Source organism: Tachypleus tridentatus, chromosome 12 (assembly GCF_004210375.1).
Source record: "Tachypleus tridentatus isolate NWPU-2018 chromosome 12, ASM421037v1, whole genome shotgun sequence".
In the NCBI taxonomy this organism is placed as follows: domain Eukaryota; kingdom Metazoa; phylum Arthropoda; class Merostomata; order Xiphosura; family Limulidae; genus Tachypleus; species Tachypleus tridentatus.
In genome coordinates, this window is record NC_134836.1 from 130,833,194 (window position 1) to 130,852,140 (window position 18,947).

General features: G+C 31.7%; 1 protein-coding gene across 3 annotated transcripts in view; it reads left to right on the forward strand.

Annotated features, from left to right (window-relative positions):
* Positions 1-18,947, forward strand: part of LOC143234704 (5'-AMP-activated protein kinase subunit gamma-1-like) — a 133,924-nt gene that overhangs the window by 114,276 nt on the left and 701 nt on the right. For 2 of the 3 annotated variants that reach the window (XM_076472263.1, XM_076472262.1), the window contains 4 exons: positions 703-774; positions 1,581-1,655; positions 4,200-4,293; positions 7,254-12,636. Coding sequence is in view for 1 of the 3 variants with exons in the window: in XM_076472262.1 (XP_076328377.1) it covers positions 703-774; positions 1,581-1,655; positions 4,200-4,293; positions 7,254-7,339 (327 nt within the window). In the remaining 2 variants the exon portion in view is untranslated. Of the gene's footprint in view, positions 1-702; positions 775-1,580; positions 1,656-4,199; positions 4,294-7,253; positions 12,637-18,947 lie in introns of those variants that run through there. The other variant, XM_076472264.1, reaches the window with a different exon arrangement.

Genomic DNA, 18,947 nt, shown 5'->3' on the forward strand with positions numbered 1-18,947 from the left:
TTAAAGACCATTAAACTTTCTAATACCGTTTCAGTTTTTTTATTTATACACTACACCTTTTTAATGTGGTTCCCTTTTAAAAATCACAGTTCATCTAGTATGATTTGAAACTGGACATAACATTAAATGACTCAAAACCATGACTGGAAAGGTCAACTTCAGGTGACTAACACTGCTGTTTGAACTACCAGTTAGTCATCCTAGCGAGTTATTATTTATAATTTTGCTAGATGTCTTTTAAAACTTTTTTATTACTTTACTTTCTGAAAATGGCTATAACATCAAATAACTCAGAACCAGGACTAGTAAGGCCAACTTTAGGTGACTAACGGTAGTTTTTGTACTTACCTGTTAGTCTTCCTGGTGAGTTATGATAATTACAGTTATGTTACAGAAAGTTCTTTACATCTTGTATTTCTGTAGTTTATCTCATACCACTGTAGACTTGATGTAAACATTAGTTTTATGATATTTATGGGTTTTTTTAACTTTGTTTTGTTTTACCTTAATTTCCTTTTATGAACTTGACTAAATTTAATTTTAACTTTTTACTAACCTTTCTTTATCGGGTGTATTTTATTAACCTTCCTTTTAATTGTGTAATATGTTTTTCCTTTCACCACTTTAATAGAAGAACTTTGAGTAAAGACATTAGTAGGTGTAAAAGTAACAGTTTTCTAATGCTACTTTCTTGTGTTTCAGAATCTTGCAGCTGAGAAAACTTACAACAATCTTGATGTAACTGTAAAAAAAGCATTAGAACATCGAAATCAGGTACAGAACTTAAAGCATTAGAACATCGAAATCAGGTACAGAACTTAAAGCATTAGAACATCGAAATCAGGTACACAACTTAAAGCATTAGAACATCGAAATCAGGTATAGAACTTAAAGCATTAGAACATCGAAATTAGGTACACAACTTAAAGCATTTGAACATCGAAATCAGGTACACAACTTAAAGCATTAGAACATCGAAATCAGGTACACAACTTAAAGCATTAGAACATTGAAATCAGGTACACAACTTAAAGCATTAGAACATCGAAATCAGGTACACAACTAAAGTTTTATATTTGTCACATCTACTTCTGTACTAGCTTTTGTTTATTTACAGTAAGGTTTTTTCTCTCTAATTGTCATTGTTTCTATGTATTAATATGGTGTGTTTTCTACTAGAAAGAGACATGTTATCTTGAGTTATACATGCTTTTAAACAAAGTTCTGATACTTTCTCTTACAAAAGTGGCATATGGAAGCAATGTTATGTTTTATTTGAAAGCAGATAAATTGTGTGTGTACAGCAGATAAATATGTATTTTTATTGATATTTAGTATTTCTCATAGTTGGTAGCACATGGAACACAAATTGCACAAAAGTAGGTGTGTGAAACATAATAGCCAAGTTCTTTCCACACTAGAAACTGTAACAGACAGTTTACAACAATTCTTTTTTTTTAATTGTAATAATAAAGAACAAACATGGCATCGCATATAATGCACGACACTAAGTGTCAGAGTTCAATATTTTAAATTAAATTGTTAGTGATTGTGTTTTCTGTTTTTACTTTACCTACTAGTGGTTTGAAGGAGTGGTGAAGTGTAGATCTCATGACACACTTGGTTCAGTGTTGGAGATTCTCGTGAAAGCTGAGGTGAGTAACATTATTAAACCATCATACTGACTTTCACAGAACACTGTGTCTTTTAGTTTTCTGGATTGTGTCATGCAAAATTAAGTTGGTTTTCATATTTAAAGGATTTCTACTGTGATAAGACATATAATCTTATAAGATTAAACTACTTTTTGTTTCCCCAAGCCAGTTCTGTAGAAGTTTGGATAATACAGTTGTCTGAATGTTTGAAAGTCAATATACAAAGTTTCTAAACTGAGAAAACACGTAATATCTCATATCCAGTCCTTTCTGTTAAAGTACCAGTTACTATAGAAGCGACTCAAACTTTCTAAAGTGCCACTATACTCAGCTACAAAAGAACTGACTCAACCTTCCTAGAGTAGTACTACACTTCAGCTACAAAAGAACTGACTCAACGTTCCTAGAGTAGTACTACACTTCAGTTACTATAGAAGCGACTTAACTTTCCTATAGTGGTACTACACTTCAAGTTAATATAGAACTGACTCAACTTTCCTATAGTGGTACTACGCTTCAGCTATAAAAGAACTGACTCAACTTTCCTATAGTGGTACTACACTTCAAGTTACCATAGAAGTGACTCAACTTTCCTATAGTGGTACTACATTTCAAGTTACCATAGAACTGAGTCAACTTTCCTAAAGTGGTACTACACTTCAGTTACTATAGAACTGACTCAACTTTCCAAAAGAGTGGCACTACACATTAGTTACTAAAGAACTGACTCAACTTTCCTAGAGTGGCACTATACATCAAGTTACTATAGAACTGACTTAACCTTCCTAGAGTGGCACTACACATCAAGTCACTATAGAACTGACTCAACTTTCCTAGAGTGACACTATACATCAAGTTACTATAGAACTGACTCAACCTTCCTAAAGTGCAACTACACTTCAGTTAGTATAGAACTGACTCAACCTTCCTAGAGTGGCACTACACATCAAGTCACTATAGAACTGACTCAACCTTCCCAAAGTGCTACTACACTTCAGTTAGTATAGAACTGACTCAACCTTCCTAAAGTGCTACTACACTTCAGTTAGTATAGAACTGACTCAACCTTCCTAGAATGGCACTACACATCAAGTAACTATAGAACTGAGTCAACTTTCCAAAAGAGTGGCACTACACATCAGTTACTATAGAACTGACTCAACCTTCCTAGAGTGGCACTACACTTGAGTTAGTATAGAACTGACTCAACTTTCCTAGAGTGGCACTATACATCAAGTTACTATAGAACTGACTCAACCTTCCTAAACTGGTACTACACTTCAGTCACTATAGAACTTACTCAACCTTCCTAAAGTGCTACTACACATCAAGTCACTATAGAACTGACTCAACCTTCCTAAAGTGGTACTACACTTCAGTTACTATAGAACTGACTCAACTTTCTAAAAGAGTGGCACTACACTTCAGTTACCATAGAACTTACTCAACCTTCCTAGAGTGGCACTACACATCAAGTTACTATAGAACTGACTCAACCTTCGTGAAAGTGGCACTACACATCAAGTTACTATAGAACTGACTTAACCTTCCTAGAGTGGCACTACACTTGAGTTAGTATAGAACTGACTCAACTTTCCTAGAGTGGCACTATACATCAAGTTACTATAGAACTGACTCAACCTTCCTAAACTGGTACTACACATCAAGTCACTATAGAACTGACTCAACCTTCCTAAAGTGGCACTACACTTCAGTTACTATAGAACTTACTCAACCTTCCTAGAGTGGCACTACACATCAAGTTACTATAGAACTGACTCAACCTTCCTAAAGTGCTACTACACTTGAGTTAGTATAGAACTGACTCAACTTTCCTAGAGTGGCACTATACATCAAGTTACTATAGAACTGACTCAACCTTCGTAAAGTGGCACTACACATCAAGTTACTATAGAACTGACTTAACCTTACTAAAGTGGCACTACACATCAAGTTACTATAGAACTGACTTAACCTTACTAAAGTGGCACTACACTTTAGTTACTGTAGAACTGACTTAACCTTACTAAAGTGAGAGGTTACTATAGAACTGAATTGTCTCCAGTTTCCCACATAGTCATAATAATTTTCAAATTTAAATTTCTTGTTTTTTTCAAAATAACAAAAAGGTGTAAGTTCTTCCTCAGTGGAAGATTAGTTTGAGAGATCCATTTTCTTGTTCAGTGAACTTGTCTGATTTCCAGTTGGTCCTGACCCTTCTGGAGCATGTTGTAGTGATGTGTTTTTAATAAATGTGTCACAAACTCAGCCAAGTTTTTACTTAATCCTCTCTTATATTAATATAACCTGAGAACTTTGTTTTTCAAAAAATATCAAGTTAAGTAAGAAATAGAAAGTTCTTGTAAAACTTACAAATAAAATATAATTAGAAATTGTTGAATAAGATGTTGAAATTGGCAAGGTCATCTCTTTAATAACTTAAAACACGACTGAAATATTCAGTACTTTGATTTCTCAATAACTTTGACAAATTTCAGTTTCAAGGTAAGGTGGCTTGGCATTTATGTCCATTATTTTCAATAGGTTCATCGTCTTGTGATGGTTGATGATTGGGACCATGTCATTGGTGTTGTCTCTCTCTCAGACATCCTTAAGTTTCTGGTGTTGAAAACAGCTGGTGAGTTGTGTTGATGAATGTTTTTAACAAAGGTATTCTGTAAACTCTAAAGACAAAAAGTAAAAGCAACAAGTCCTCTGTTAGTTATGTTACATTTTCAACCATTTCTGAAACAGTTATGACTGTTAGGGTATGTTTTCTACACTTGAGTGTACTTGAATAACTTTAAACTGCAGTATACTATATTGATTCAATATTAATAATATCAGACTACATACATTTCTTATTATTATTAGAATTGATTTGAACTTTAGCTTTTAACATTTTTATTTATGACTAACCCAAATCTTCTAAGTTGGCTTAACCTCTTGAGATGTTGTGGGCATTATGGCTTAAAAGTTTGTTAACTGAGAAGGAGGGCACAATACATTCTAAACTACAAGGAGAAACTCAAGTGACTGTACTGATGTTCAGAATTACTTTGAGTTTTGTTTACTAGGATCAGAATTTATTGTCAAAATACACACACACACATGTATAGTGACATGTTTTTCATCCATCAGGTGATTATAAGGCATATTTGCTGCAACGAGCAAGCTGTGCTGTGATTTATCTTAAAGTGTAAGATTTTATCTAGAAAACTCCAGCTGTGAGTTATCTTAAAGTGTAAGATTTTATCTAGAAACTCCAGCTGTGAGTTATCATAAAGTGTAAGATTTTATCTAGAAAACTCCAGCTGTGAGTTATCATAAAGTGTAAGATTTTATCTAGAAAACTCCAGCTGTGAGTTATCTTAAAGTGTAAGATTTTATCTAGAAACTCCAGTGGTGAGTTATCATAAAGTGTAAGATTTTATCTAGAAAACTCCAGCTGTGATTTATCTTCAAGTGTAAGATTTTATCTAGAAACTCCAGCTGTGATTTATCTTAAAGTGTAAGGTTTTATCTAGAAACTCCAGCTGTGATTTATCTTAAAGTGTAAGATTTTATCTAGAAAACACCAGCTGTGAGTTATCTTAAAGTGTAAGATTTTATCTAGAAAACTCCAGCTGTGAGTTATCTTAAAGTCTAAAATTTTATCTAGAAACTCCAGCTTTGAGTTATCTTAAAGTGTAAGATTTTATCTAGAAATTCCAGCTGTGAGTTATCTTAAAGTGTAAGATTTTATCTAGAAATTCCAGTTGTGAGTTATCTTAAAGTGTAAGATTTTATCTAGAAAACTCCAACTGTGAGTTATCTTAAAGTGTAAGATTTTATCTAGAAAACTCCAGCTGTGAGTTATCTTAAAGTGTAAGATTTTATCTAGAAATTCCATGTGTGTTATCTTAAAGTGAAAGATTTTATCTAGAAAACTCCAGCTGTGATTTATCTTAAAGTGAAAGATTTTATCTAGAAAACTCCAGCTGTGATTTATCTTAAAGTGTAAGATTTTATCTAGAAAACTCCAGCTGTGATTTATCTTAAAGTGTAAGATTTTATCTAGAAAACTCCAGCTGTGAGTTATTTTAAAGTGTAAGATTTTATCTAGAAACTTCAGCTGTGAGTTATCTTAAAGTGTAAGATTTTATCTAGAAAACTCCAGCTGTGATTTATCTTAAAGTGTAAGATTTTATCTAGAAAACTCCAGCTGTGAGTTATCTTAAAGTGTAAGATTTTATCTAGAAATTCCATGTGTGTTATCTTAAAGTGAAAGATTTTATCTAGAAAACTCCAGCTGTGATTTATCTTAAAGTGAAAGATTTTATCTAGAAAACTCCAGCTGTGATTTATCTTAAAGTGTAAGATTTTATCTAGAAAACTCCAGCTGTGATTTATCTTAAAGTGAAAGATTTTATCTAGAAACTCTAGCTGTGATTTATCTTAAAGTGTAAGGTTTTATCTAGAAAACTCCAGCTGTGAGTTATCTTAAAGTGTAAGATTTTATCTAGAAATTCCATGTGTGTTATCTTAAAGTGAAAGATTTCATCTAGAAAACTCCAGCTGTGATTTTACTTAAAGTGTAAGATTTTATCTAGAAATTCCAGCTGTGATTTATCTTAAAGTGTAAGATTTTATCCAGAAACTCCAGCTGTGAGTTATCTTAAAGTGTAAGATTTTATCTAGAAACTCCAGCTTTGAGTTATCTTAAAGTGTAAGATTTTATCTAGAAACTCCAGCTGTGAGTTATCTTAAAGTGTAAGATTTTATCGTGAAAACTCCAGCTGTGAGTTATCTTAAAGTGTAAGATTTTATCTAGATAACTCCAGCTGTGATTTATCTTAAAGTGTAAGATTTTATCTAGAAAACTCCAGCTGTGATTTATCTTAAAGTGTAAGATTTTATCTAGAAACTCCAGCTGTGAGTTATCATAAAGTGTAAGATTTTATCTAGAAATTCCAGCTGTGATTTATCTTAAAGTGTAAGATTTTATCCAGAAACTCCAGCTGTGAGTTATCTTAAAGTGTAAGATTTTATCTAGAAACTCCAGCTTTGAGTTATCTTAAAGTGTAAGATTTTATCTAGAAACTCCAGCTGTGAGTTATCTTAAAGTGTAAGATTTTATCGTGAAAACTCCAGCTGTGAGTTATCTTAAAGTGTAAGATTTTATCTAGATAACTCCAGCTGTGATTTATCTTAAAGTGTAAGATTTTATCTACAAAACTCCAGCTGTGATTTATCTTAAAGTGTAAGATTTTATCTAGAAAACTCCAGCTGTGATTTATCTTAAAGTGTAAGATTTTATCTAGAAAACTCCAGCTGTGAGTTATCTTAAAGTGTAAGATTTTATCTAGAAAACTCCAGCTGTGAGTTATCTTAAAGTGTAAGATTTTATCTAGATAACTCCAGCTGTGATTTATCTTAAAGTGTAAGATTTTATCTAGAAAACTCCAGCTGTGATTTATCTTAAGGTGTAAGATTTTATCTAGAAACTAGACATAATTTTCCAATAATTTAAAATAACCTGTTCAGTTGAAGAATACATTATAATGATATTTTAAGATACCTGCACTGTATAAAGTCCTTCATGTGCTTTGGTTACAGATGGAGAAATCTCCTCCAGGATAGAAGAAGATCCCACAGGAGAAATAACTGTTTCAAAGGGGTGTACTCAGACTGAAGGAGAATGAGCCATGTAAATGGACGTATCTAACTTTAGTGATGTTAAGGTACTAGTAGTTATTATTGTCCTACATCATGTGATCATCACAGCTGACAGTAGTGGATCACTGAGCATGTTGAATACATTATATTAATAAGTGTTAGTTTCCAAGAAAGCGTTGAATTAACTGTAAACACTTTCCCTCATGTAACTGTACATGTGTATTGATAATTAATCTTAACATGTAGTCGTATCAAACACCACGATTAACAATGATAGTTACTGGTAGATTTGTATTATAAACAAACATTGATCTTAATTTTTACACACTCAATGCCAGTACTTGTAAAATATTTTTATCAATTCCATTAAGATGAATGTTTTTGTTGTTCAAGATAGACAATGAATATTTTAGTGGTGTTCTTTAACTTGACTGTGTATAATATATATGTATATATAGATATATATTTAGAGATAGATAGAACTATAAAGAGAGACAGATGTTAACATACGAAATTAACATTCCCTCCTGTTGTTCAAGTTTTACAGAGACTGATTTTCTCATCTCCACTAATAATCTAGATTTACATAAACATTCCCCTCCTGTTGTTCAAGTTTTACACAGACTGATTTTCTCACCTACACTAATAATCTAGATTTACATAAAACATCCCCTCCTGTTGTTCAAGTTTTACAGAGACTGAATTTCTCATCTCCACTAATAATCTAGATTTACATAAAACATCCTCTTCTGTTGTTCAAGTTTTACAGAGATTGATTTTGTCATCTCCACTAATAATCTAGATTTACATAAAACATCCTCTTCTGTTGTTCAAGTTTTACAGAGATTGATTTTGTCATCTCCACTAATAATCTAGATTTACATAAAACATCCTCTTCTGTTGTTCAAGTTTTACAGAGATTGATTTTGTCATCTCCACTAATAATCTAGATTTACATAAACATTCCCCTCCTGTTGTTCAAGTTTTACAGAGACTGATTTTCTCACGTACACTAATAATCTAGATTTACATAAAACATCCCCTCCTGTTGTTCAAGTTTTACAGAGACTGATTTTCTCATCTCCATTTATAATCTAGATTTACATAAGACATCCTCTTCTGTTGTTCAAGTTTTACAGAGACTGAATTTCTCATCTCCACTAATAATCTAGATTTACATAAAACATCCTCTTCTGTTGTTCAAGTTTTACAGAGATTGATTTTGCATCTCCACTAATAATCTAGATTTACATAAACATTCCCCTCCTGTTGTTCAAGTTTTACAGAGACTGATTTTCTCACGTACACTAATAATCTAGATTTACATAAAACATCCCCTCCTGTTGTTCAAGTTTTACAGAGACTGATTTTCTCATCTCCATTTATAATCTAGATTTACATAAGACATCCTCTTCTGTTGTTCAAGTTTTACAGAGATTGATTTTCTCATCTCCACTAATAATCTAGATTTAAATAAAACATCCTCTCCTGTTGTTCATGTTTTACAGAGACTGATTTTCTCATCTCCACTAATAATCTAGATTTACATAAACATTCCCCTCCTGTTGTTCAAGTTTTACAGAGACTGATTTTCTCATCTCCACTAATAATCTAGATTTACATAAAACATCCCCTCCTGTTGTTCAAGTTTTACAGAGACTGATTTTTTCATCTCCACTAATAATCTAGATTTACATAAAACATCCCCTCCTGTTGTTCAAGTTTCACAGAGATTGATTTTCTCACCTACACTAATAATCTAGATTTACATAAAACATCCCCTCCTGTTGTTCAAGTTTTACAGAGACTGATTTTCTCACCTACACTAATAATCTAGATTTACATAAAACATCCCCTCCTGTTGTTCAAGTTTTACAGAGACTGATTTTCTCACCTACACTAATAATCTAGATTTACATAAAACATCCCCTCCTGTTGTTCAAGTTTTACAGAGACTGATTTTCGCCACTACACTAATAATCTAGATTTACATAAAACATCCCCTCCTGTTGTTCAAGTTTTACAGAGATTGATTTTCTCATCTCCACTAATAATCTAGATTTACATAAACATTCCCCTCCTGTTGTTCAAGTTTTACAGAGACTGATTCTCTCAGCTACACTAATAATCTAGATTTACATAAAACATCTCCTCCTGTTGTTCAAGTTTTACAGAGACTGATTTTTTCATCTCCACTAATAATCTATATTTACATAAAACATCCCCTCCTGTTGTTCAAGTTTTACAGAGACTGATTTTCTCATCTCCACTAACAATCTAGATTTACATAAAACATCCCCATCTGTTGTTCAAGTTTTACAGAGATTGATTTTCTCATCTCCACTAATAATCTAGATTTACATAAAACATCCCCTCCTGTTGTTCAAGTTTTACAGAGATTGATTTTGTCATCTCCACTAATAATCTAGATTTACATAAACATTCCCTCCTGTTGTTCAAGTTTTACAGAAACTGATTTTCGCAGCTACACTAATAATCTAGATTTACATAAAACATCCCCTCCTGTTGTTCAAGTTTCACAGAGATTGATTTTCTCACCTACACTAATAATCTAGATTTACATAAAACATCCCCTCCTGTTGTTCAAGTTTTACAGAGACTGATTTTCTCACCTACACTAATAATCTAGGTTTACATAAAACATCCCCTCCTGTTGTTCAAGTTTTACTGCATACATCAAAACATTTCAAAGTGGTTACAAATATCCACTTGTGGAGTTTTTGAGAATATTGAAAATTGGAGAATTAAAATAGAGAAGTTTCATCTGTACACAAGTAGTCCTTGTTTTATTTGGTTATTTTCATCTATACACAAGTAGTCCTTGTTTCATTTGGTTATTTTCATCTGTACACAAGTAGTCCTTGTTTCATTTGGTTATTTTCATCTGTACACAAGTAGTCCTTGTTTCATTTGGTTATTTTCATCTGTACACAAGTAGGCTTTGTTTCATTTGGTTATTTTCATCTGTACACAAGTAGGTCTTGTTTCATTTGGTTATTTTCATCTGTACACAAGTAGTCCTTGTTTCATTTGGTTATTTTCATCTGTACACAAGTAGTCCTTGTTTCATTTGCTTATTTTCATCTGTACACAAGTAGTCCTTGTTTCATTTGCTTATTTTCATCTGTATACAAGTAGGCCTTGTTTCATTTGCTTATTTTCATCTGTATACAAGTAGTCCTTGTTTTATTTGGTTATTTTCATCTGTACACAAGTAGGCCTTGTTTCATTTGGTTATTTTCATCTGTACACAAGTAGTCCTTGTTTTATTTGGTTATTTTCATCTGTACGCAAGTAGTCCTTGTTTCATTTGGTTATTTTCATCTGTACACAAATAGTCCTTGTTTTATTTGGTTATTTTCATCTGTACGCAAGTAGTCCTTGTTTCATTTGGTTATCATCAGAATATATTCTGTAGACTTGTTAATTCGTTTCTCCGTTTTAGTGTACATGATTTCAATTACATTCAATACTAATTAACAGAGAAAATGTAATAAATCAAACATGTTTCTAATGATTTAGTTGTAACACTTTGAACCATGCTGATTGCCCTTATTTTATATATTAATGACAAAATCCTTTTTTATTTCTGGATTTGAGAAGAGATTTGGTTTCAAACAGACCATACTAATCTTTATAAATAACTACAATACTTCCCACTGACTACTGTTTTACCACACAGAATTTATTGGACTATGGTTGACTTAAACTCGTTGTGTAATTCACAATCTGATAACAGGAAGTTGTGCTTGATTTAAACTATTTGTGTAATTCACAACCTGATTACAGGAAGTTGTGCTTGATTTAAACTATTTGTGTAATTTACCCTCTGCTACCAGAAAGTAGTGACTGTTTAAATAGGGCATATGTAACATTACTAAAATACTATACATCTTTACAGTGAATATTTATACTGACCACTCCTGCTGTTTATATATTACAATAGAGCTATGGTTTAATAGAACATGAGTAACATTACTAAAATACTGTACATCTTTAGAGTGAATATTTATACTGATGAGTCTTTCTGTTTATATATTACAACAGAGCTATGGTTTAATAGAACATTAGTAACACTAATAAAATACTGTACATCTTTAGAGTGAATATTTATACTGACCAGTCCTGCTGTTTACATATTACAACAGAGCTGTGGTTGAATAGAACATTAGTAACACTAATAAAAAACTGTACATCTTTAGAGTGAATATTTATACTGACCAGTCCTGCTGTTTATATATTACAACAGAGCTGTGGTTTAATAGAACATTAGTAACACTAATAAAATACTGTACATCTTTAGAGAATAATGAAGTTATAAACCCATCATTTAAACACTAGTAATCTGAGATATTTCTTTAAGGTCTTGCCCTGCACATGGGATATTTGGTGGAAAGATAGGATGATGGTTTGTTCATAAATTTAGCTTCCACGAGTATAACTTATAATTAAATATTTCTTAAAATGTATATTAGATAGAAGTTAGGACCAGCTGTAAATATCTTCCCTTGAGGATCCCCACACACATATATCAAATGGTGTACTTGAGATTAGAAAGTTATTGAGAAAAACTTTGAAAGTAGCCAAATTGCAGCTAGTGTAGATTTTATGGAACATACTGATAAATGACAATATATTACATCTTCTGGTTTCTGTACATCTGCAGCAACATGTAGATTGGAGAGACCAAAGTTTAACTCTCAAAATGTTTATGTTTACTTTAGTAATATACTCTTCCCAAGTCCACAGTCGTTAGCTTGGCTTTTAAGAATTGTTGATGACCTGTACAAGTCTATATAAAAATTTTCCAGCTGTTCCAGTGTGTCTAGTAGACTTGATAAGACATCAAATCCATATTTGCTGTAAAGATAGAAATTATTTTTCTATATTAAGTTTTGATATTACAAAACAGTGTTGCTGCAGACAGCCAACCAAGGAGGTGCGACCTGTCAGCAGCCACTGATGGGCTTCTTCTGAGGTTAATGTATTATAATGTTGTTTAACACCATAAATTTCACAATTTTTACAAATAACTTTCTACTTCTAATTTAGCTGTTTTTTAAACTAAGTTTCTGTATTTGTTGATCTATGATTTATTTTATCAAATGTTTTGTATGTAACCAGATTTTAACAATCCAAGTAGTAACAAACTTTGTACGAGCATCCATGTCTTTTCTGCTGAGATAATTAGTTTGTAACCACACAAATAATTTTTTGTTACTACAATGAAATTGTTACCAATGGTGTAATTTTTCATACACTGTACTGTATGTTTTCAATTATAATAAACTGTTCATTCTTCTCTTTAGATTGTACATTCTAATTAACCAGTTTTGTATAAAAGTAACAGAGTGAACAACTAGTACTATAAATTGTGACAGTTCTCACACTTTTACAAAACCTGCCATAGTTTATTTCTTGCTAAACCTACAAAGCTATAAAATATCTAACTTTACAACAGAGCCAGTAAAAGTCTTCAGTTGTTGATCTGTTACCAGTCTAAGTCATTAGTTACTAAAATGATGAAACATTCCTTTGTTTCAGATTTCATTAGTCGATGAACCATTCTAACAACAAGTTACTTAACCAGATGATGAAACATTCCTTTGTTTCAGATTTCATTAGTCGATGAACCATTCTAACAACAAGTTACTTAACCAGATGATGAAACATTTTTTTGTTTCAGATTTCATAAGTCGATGAACCATTCTAACAACAAGTTACTTAACCAGATGATGAAACATTCCTTTGTTTCAGATTTCATAAGTCGATGAACCAGTCTAGTATTCTAACAACAAGTTACTTAACCAGATGATGAAACATTCCTTTGTTTCAGATTTCATTAGTCGATGAACCAGTCTAGTATTCTAACAACAAGTTACTTAACCAGATGATTAAGCATTCCTTTGAGTTTTCACTAGTTATATTTCATGAACTGAACTTAACTAACCAAACTTTATAACTCATTACAATGTTAGGGGAAATCATATTTATAAATCTTCATCCTTTTTTACATTTCATTCTGTTTTTAAAGTTTTTAATTTTTTAACTGTATCTGCCCAACATAACAAAGTAATTTTCATTGCTAAATATTGTGTTAAGCCTTTCAAGATGAGTACATATTGACTCTTGGGAATAAATATTGGAATTTTATGTTGAAGCCTGGTGTACAAAAATACATGATAGAATTCTGGTACACTAATGCAGAACTCCACCCTCCAAAACTATAATTACAAGTCTTTATAGGAAATTTTAAAACCTTGTGATTACACAAATTATATGAACTATATCTTTAAATTAACAGTTTAGGTTAATTTAAAATATTGTTTGGTAAATCTGTTAATAATATTGTTAAAGAACACAATAAGTACTTTCAGAGATCTGTAAAATAAAATGTGTGCATGCTTAGGGACACAGCCAAAGTCTCACCCAAATATTTTTATATGGTCTACCTTTTTATATATTTTTTTATAAATTTTTTGAAGACATATTGAAAGTTTGTTTGTTTCCAAGTGAAAACCTAATTATGTATGTAATTATAGCTTTTATTTTTAAAGATGAGAAATTTCACATTGTTACATAAAATTGACATCTCATTAAAAATAAATGTTTCTATTTCAATAAAATAATTATCAAACACATTTTTCATTTGAAAACAAAGACTAAACAGCTTTCAAAAATTGATTCTAAAATACAAAATACATACTTATGTGAAAAAAATTTGTCTGAACACAAAACAAAAAATATGACAATTCATGTAAAGAAAAACTTAAGCAATTGTCCACAATTGAAACATTGTTCAAAAACACTTCTTGAATACTGATAAAAATAGAGAAATGTTGGTGTTTAACTTCATTTAATTAACACATTCAAGTCTTATAGTTTATCACAAAGTATGCAGCTTATCAAAGTAACTTGTAATGTTTGAAAAACTATATTTATGAATAGGAATACAACATCAAAAGTTAGTTTGTTTTAAAGTGAGAGTCAGTAATCACCAAGGTGGAACAGTGTCTGATGAGATGTTGTCCTGGATTCTTGTACTTACATTCTGTACACCTGTAGACATGCTCCACACAAACATTTTTATTCCAAAACTGAGAACTTTAATACAGATCTTCAGCAGGAAGTTTTTATTCATAAACTTTTTATGTACATCTCATGCTGATTTCAGGTGTAAGTAAGACAGTATTACTTAGTACTGGTTGGTAACTGGATCTGCTACATCTCATGCTGATTTCAAGTGTAAGTAAGACAGTATTACTTAGTACTGGTTGGTAACTGGATCTGCTACATCTCATGCTGATTTCAGGTGTAAGTAAGACAGTATTACTTAGTACTGGTTGGTAACTGGATCTGCTACATCTCATGCTGATTTCAGGTGTAAGTAAGACAGTATTACTTAGTACTGGTTGGTAACTGGATCTGCTACATCTCATGCTGATTTCAAGTGTAAGTAAGACAGTATTACTTAGTACTGGTTGGTAACTGGATCTGCTACATCTCATGCTGATTTCAAGTGTAAGTAAGACAGTATTACTTAGTACTGGTTGGTAACTGGATCTGCCTATGGTGTATCAGTTTACAAGAACGACTGATGTTTATAGTTATCTCACTTCTACTACAGTTTCATCAACATGAAGAAACATATTTCTACTGCAACAACAACAATGGTTCAACATAACTTAAGCCTAGCACAATATTTCTAATACCCAGAGATTTTCTTTTATACAGAACAACTGAGGGACATTAAGGAATGAGGTGAAGGCGATGACATACAAGTAAAATAATGATGATAGTAAAGTTAGAAAACATGCACACTACTAACCCTAATAACGATGGTAGTAAAGTTAGAAAACATGCACACTACTAACCGTAATAATGATGGTAGTAAAGTTAGAAAACATGCACACTACTAACCCTAATAATGATGGTAGTAAAGTTAGAAAACATGCACACTACTAACCCTAATAATGATGGTAGCAAAATTAGAAAACATGCACAATCCTAACCCTAATTTAATTCAACAATCATAAATGTTTGGTTGTTTTTTGAAAGAAAAAAATGCTTGTATAACTATTTCAAAACAAGTCATGAATTAACCTTTACAAAATAACCTTCCATAGGTTACCTTGTTTCTTATTAACCTTAACTCTGACCATTACCTTAAGGATATAAAATATATAAATATTATATATTGCTAACATTTTTATTACTAACATCTCCATTATGTCCTAAAATTACAGTACTGTACAAGTGTTAGGACATGAAAATTACAGTACAGTACAAAAGTGTTAGGACAAAAGAATATTTTGTCACTCTACATGTTATAAGCCAATTCTTCCATACCATTATAATGATAATGTTTCACTGATCCAGGTTGATAATTGAATGAGTTAGAGAATATTTATCATTGTTTATAATTCCCACATACACGTACCAAGGGCACATCATGAGGGTTCTACTTGAATGAACATACTGATCAAATTTAGGGTTTGAAATAACTGTTGTGGTACCCCTTGCAGTTTCTTAACTATATAGAAATAAATTAGCAAGGAGCTAAGATATGGTACCATTATATGCTAAAATAAATAAATTTAATAGCACTGCACAAATAAACCTTGATAAAAATGGTGTTTAATGTTATATATTAAGTTCTGTTGTCATGCCAGGCCAAAGAAGTGTAGAGAATTGTCAGATGATCAGAGTTCACACACAAGCTTTACATGATGGTGGTTGGACTGTCTACAAACTGTTACAGACATGAGATTCTTAGTGGTTTGTGTATTATAGGTAAAGGTTTACTCAACAGTAAGATTTACAGTAACTTTCACACTACTCAGCAGTATGATTTACAGTAACTGTTTCACACTACTCAGCAGTATGATTTACAGTAACTGTTTCACACTACTCAGCAGTATGATTTACAGTAACTGTGTCACACTACTCAGCAGTATGATTTACAGTAACTGTTTCACACTCTCAGCAGTATGATTTACAGTAACTGTTTCACACTAGTCAGCAGTATGGTTTACAGTAACTGTTTCACACTACTCAGCAGTATGATTTACAGTAACTGTTTCACACTACTCAGCAGTATGATTTACAGTAACTGTTTCACACTACTCAGCAGTATGATTTACAGTAACTGTTTCACACTACTCAGCAGTATGATTTACAGTAACTGTTTCACACTACTCAGCAGTATGATTTACAGTAACTGTTTCACACTACTCAGCAGTATGATTTACAGTAACTGTTTCACACTACTCAGCAGTATGATTTACAGTAACTGTTTCACACTACTCAGCAGTATGATTTACAGTAACTGTTTCACACTACTCAGCAGTATGATTTACAGTAACTGTTTCACACTACTCAGTAGTATGATTTACAGTAACTGTTTCACACTACTCAGCAGTATGATTTAAAGTAACTGTTTCACACTACTCAGCAGTATGATTTACAGTAACTGTTTCACACTACTCAACAGTTTGATTTACAGTAACTGTTTCACACTACTCAGCAGTATGAGATAAAAATGAAAACCTGATAAGCTTCTCAGACCAGAAACTCTAATATTAGCTTTTGGGAACAACCCAGGATTGAGAAAGATATTATTTTTAAAAATTGTTAATTTCCCACCAAGGGGCCATATGTGCCAACTAAGTTAGATCGCAGGAAAGACAACTAGCCTATAACACCCACTGCTAAATGTTCAACAAGGAAAAGCTGGATTGACCATTATAGTATAAGCTCCCACATTTGATGAAAGGATTCAAACCTGTGGCTGACAGGTTGTAAAAATGTGGTAAAGAACTATTTCTCTTTACTGTGCTCTAGTATTTGTTGCTTTTAATATCAGAAATTCTCCAACATTTGGGGTTTAATTCCCTGCACTGGATAAAGAACACATAACCCATGTATTTAACTTTTCATCAAAACAGCAAGTTAATACAGAAAATAGTGTTTGAATGATAGTGTAGAATATGTAAGTAAAAATAATTAACTACAAGCTCAATAGAAGAAAAACATGAAGGATATTATACAGCTGAATACAAAGCTGTAAGTAAAAATAATTAACTACAAGCTCAATAGAAGAAAAACATGAAGGATATTATACAGATGAATACAAAGCTGTAAGTAAAAATAATTACCTACAAGCTCAATAGAAGAAAAACATGAAGGATATTATACAGCTGAATACAAAGCTGTAAGTAAAAATAATTACCTACAAGCTCAATAGAAGAAGAAAACATGAAGGATATTATACAGATGAATACAAAGCTGTAAGTAAAAATAATTACCTACAAGCTCAATAGAAGAAAAACATGAAGGATATTATACAGCTGAATACAAAGCAAACAGTTAAATATCACCATGTCCAAAATTCACCAAGTGTTATCTTAAGCCTAAAGGTAACTTTGAGAAAACTACATGGTTTTTTTTTTCTAAGGTGGTGTTTGTTGTTCTGTTTACCTAAGATAACTTTTTGTAACACTCAAAGAAGAACCAATCAAGTTTCCAAAAGTTTTTAAAAGTGTTAATTTAATTGTCAGTAGAAAATCTGTTAAAAGTTTTAAGAAAAAAACTACTGTAAAACATGTAAATATTTCTAAACATTTGGCATATTTATGTACTTGTAGAAAATCTAACAAAAGTACTTCTGATAAAGATCGCATTTATTATGAAACTGATTTTAAAAAAAAGTACAAGACTTGATAAAACAAAATGATTTGTTTTAAAAATCATATTACAGTTGTAATTGATGGGATAATGTATTCTACAAAACTAATTACTTAATTAACTTACAGTACGACTTCTGTCATTGCACAAGTATGTGGTTATAAACAGAGGGGAAGTTAATAACCTTGTTGAATTTTTTCTTTAAGTCAGTTAAAACAAGTACAAAACAACTATTAAAATGTCAGAGGGCATGTTCTGTATTTAAGACATTTAATAAGTTTGAGCCACATAAAATTTTGAAATGTAAAAATAATAATTTCTAACATCAGTGTTATGTGTGTTTATGACTCAGTTTAATAATGGGATAGAATGATTATTTTACAAAGTTAATTGTAATTTGTCAGGAGCTCGATAAGATAAAAGAATGTTTTTTTAATATTTGATTTAAGTATTGATGACTGGAGCATGTTACACATCATTACAAACAAAGCAACCATGAACCACAAAAAATTGTACAAGTCATTTCATTGGTAAACATCTTTACCATGAGTGAACTCTAATTATGAACTAGTTTATTACAGAAAATCTATTCTCCTGTTGAAGGTGTGAGGCTAAACCAACTAAAACAGTTTGTAAGATATTCTGGAGTACACAGTTGTTTTATTTATTTGTTGAAGGTGTGAGGCTGAACCAACTAAAACAGTTTGTAAGATATTCTGGAGTACACAGTTGTTTTATTTATTTGTTGAAGGTGTGAGGCTGAACCAACTAAAACAGTTTGTAAGATATTCTGGAGTACACAGTTGTTTTATTTATTTGTTGAAGGTGTGAGGCTGAACCAACTAAAACAGTTTGTAAGATATTCTGGAGTACACAGTTGTTTTATTTATTTGTTGAAGGTGTAAGGCTGAACCAACTAAAACAGTT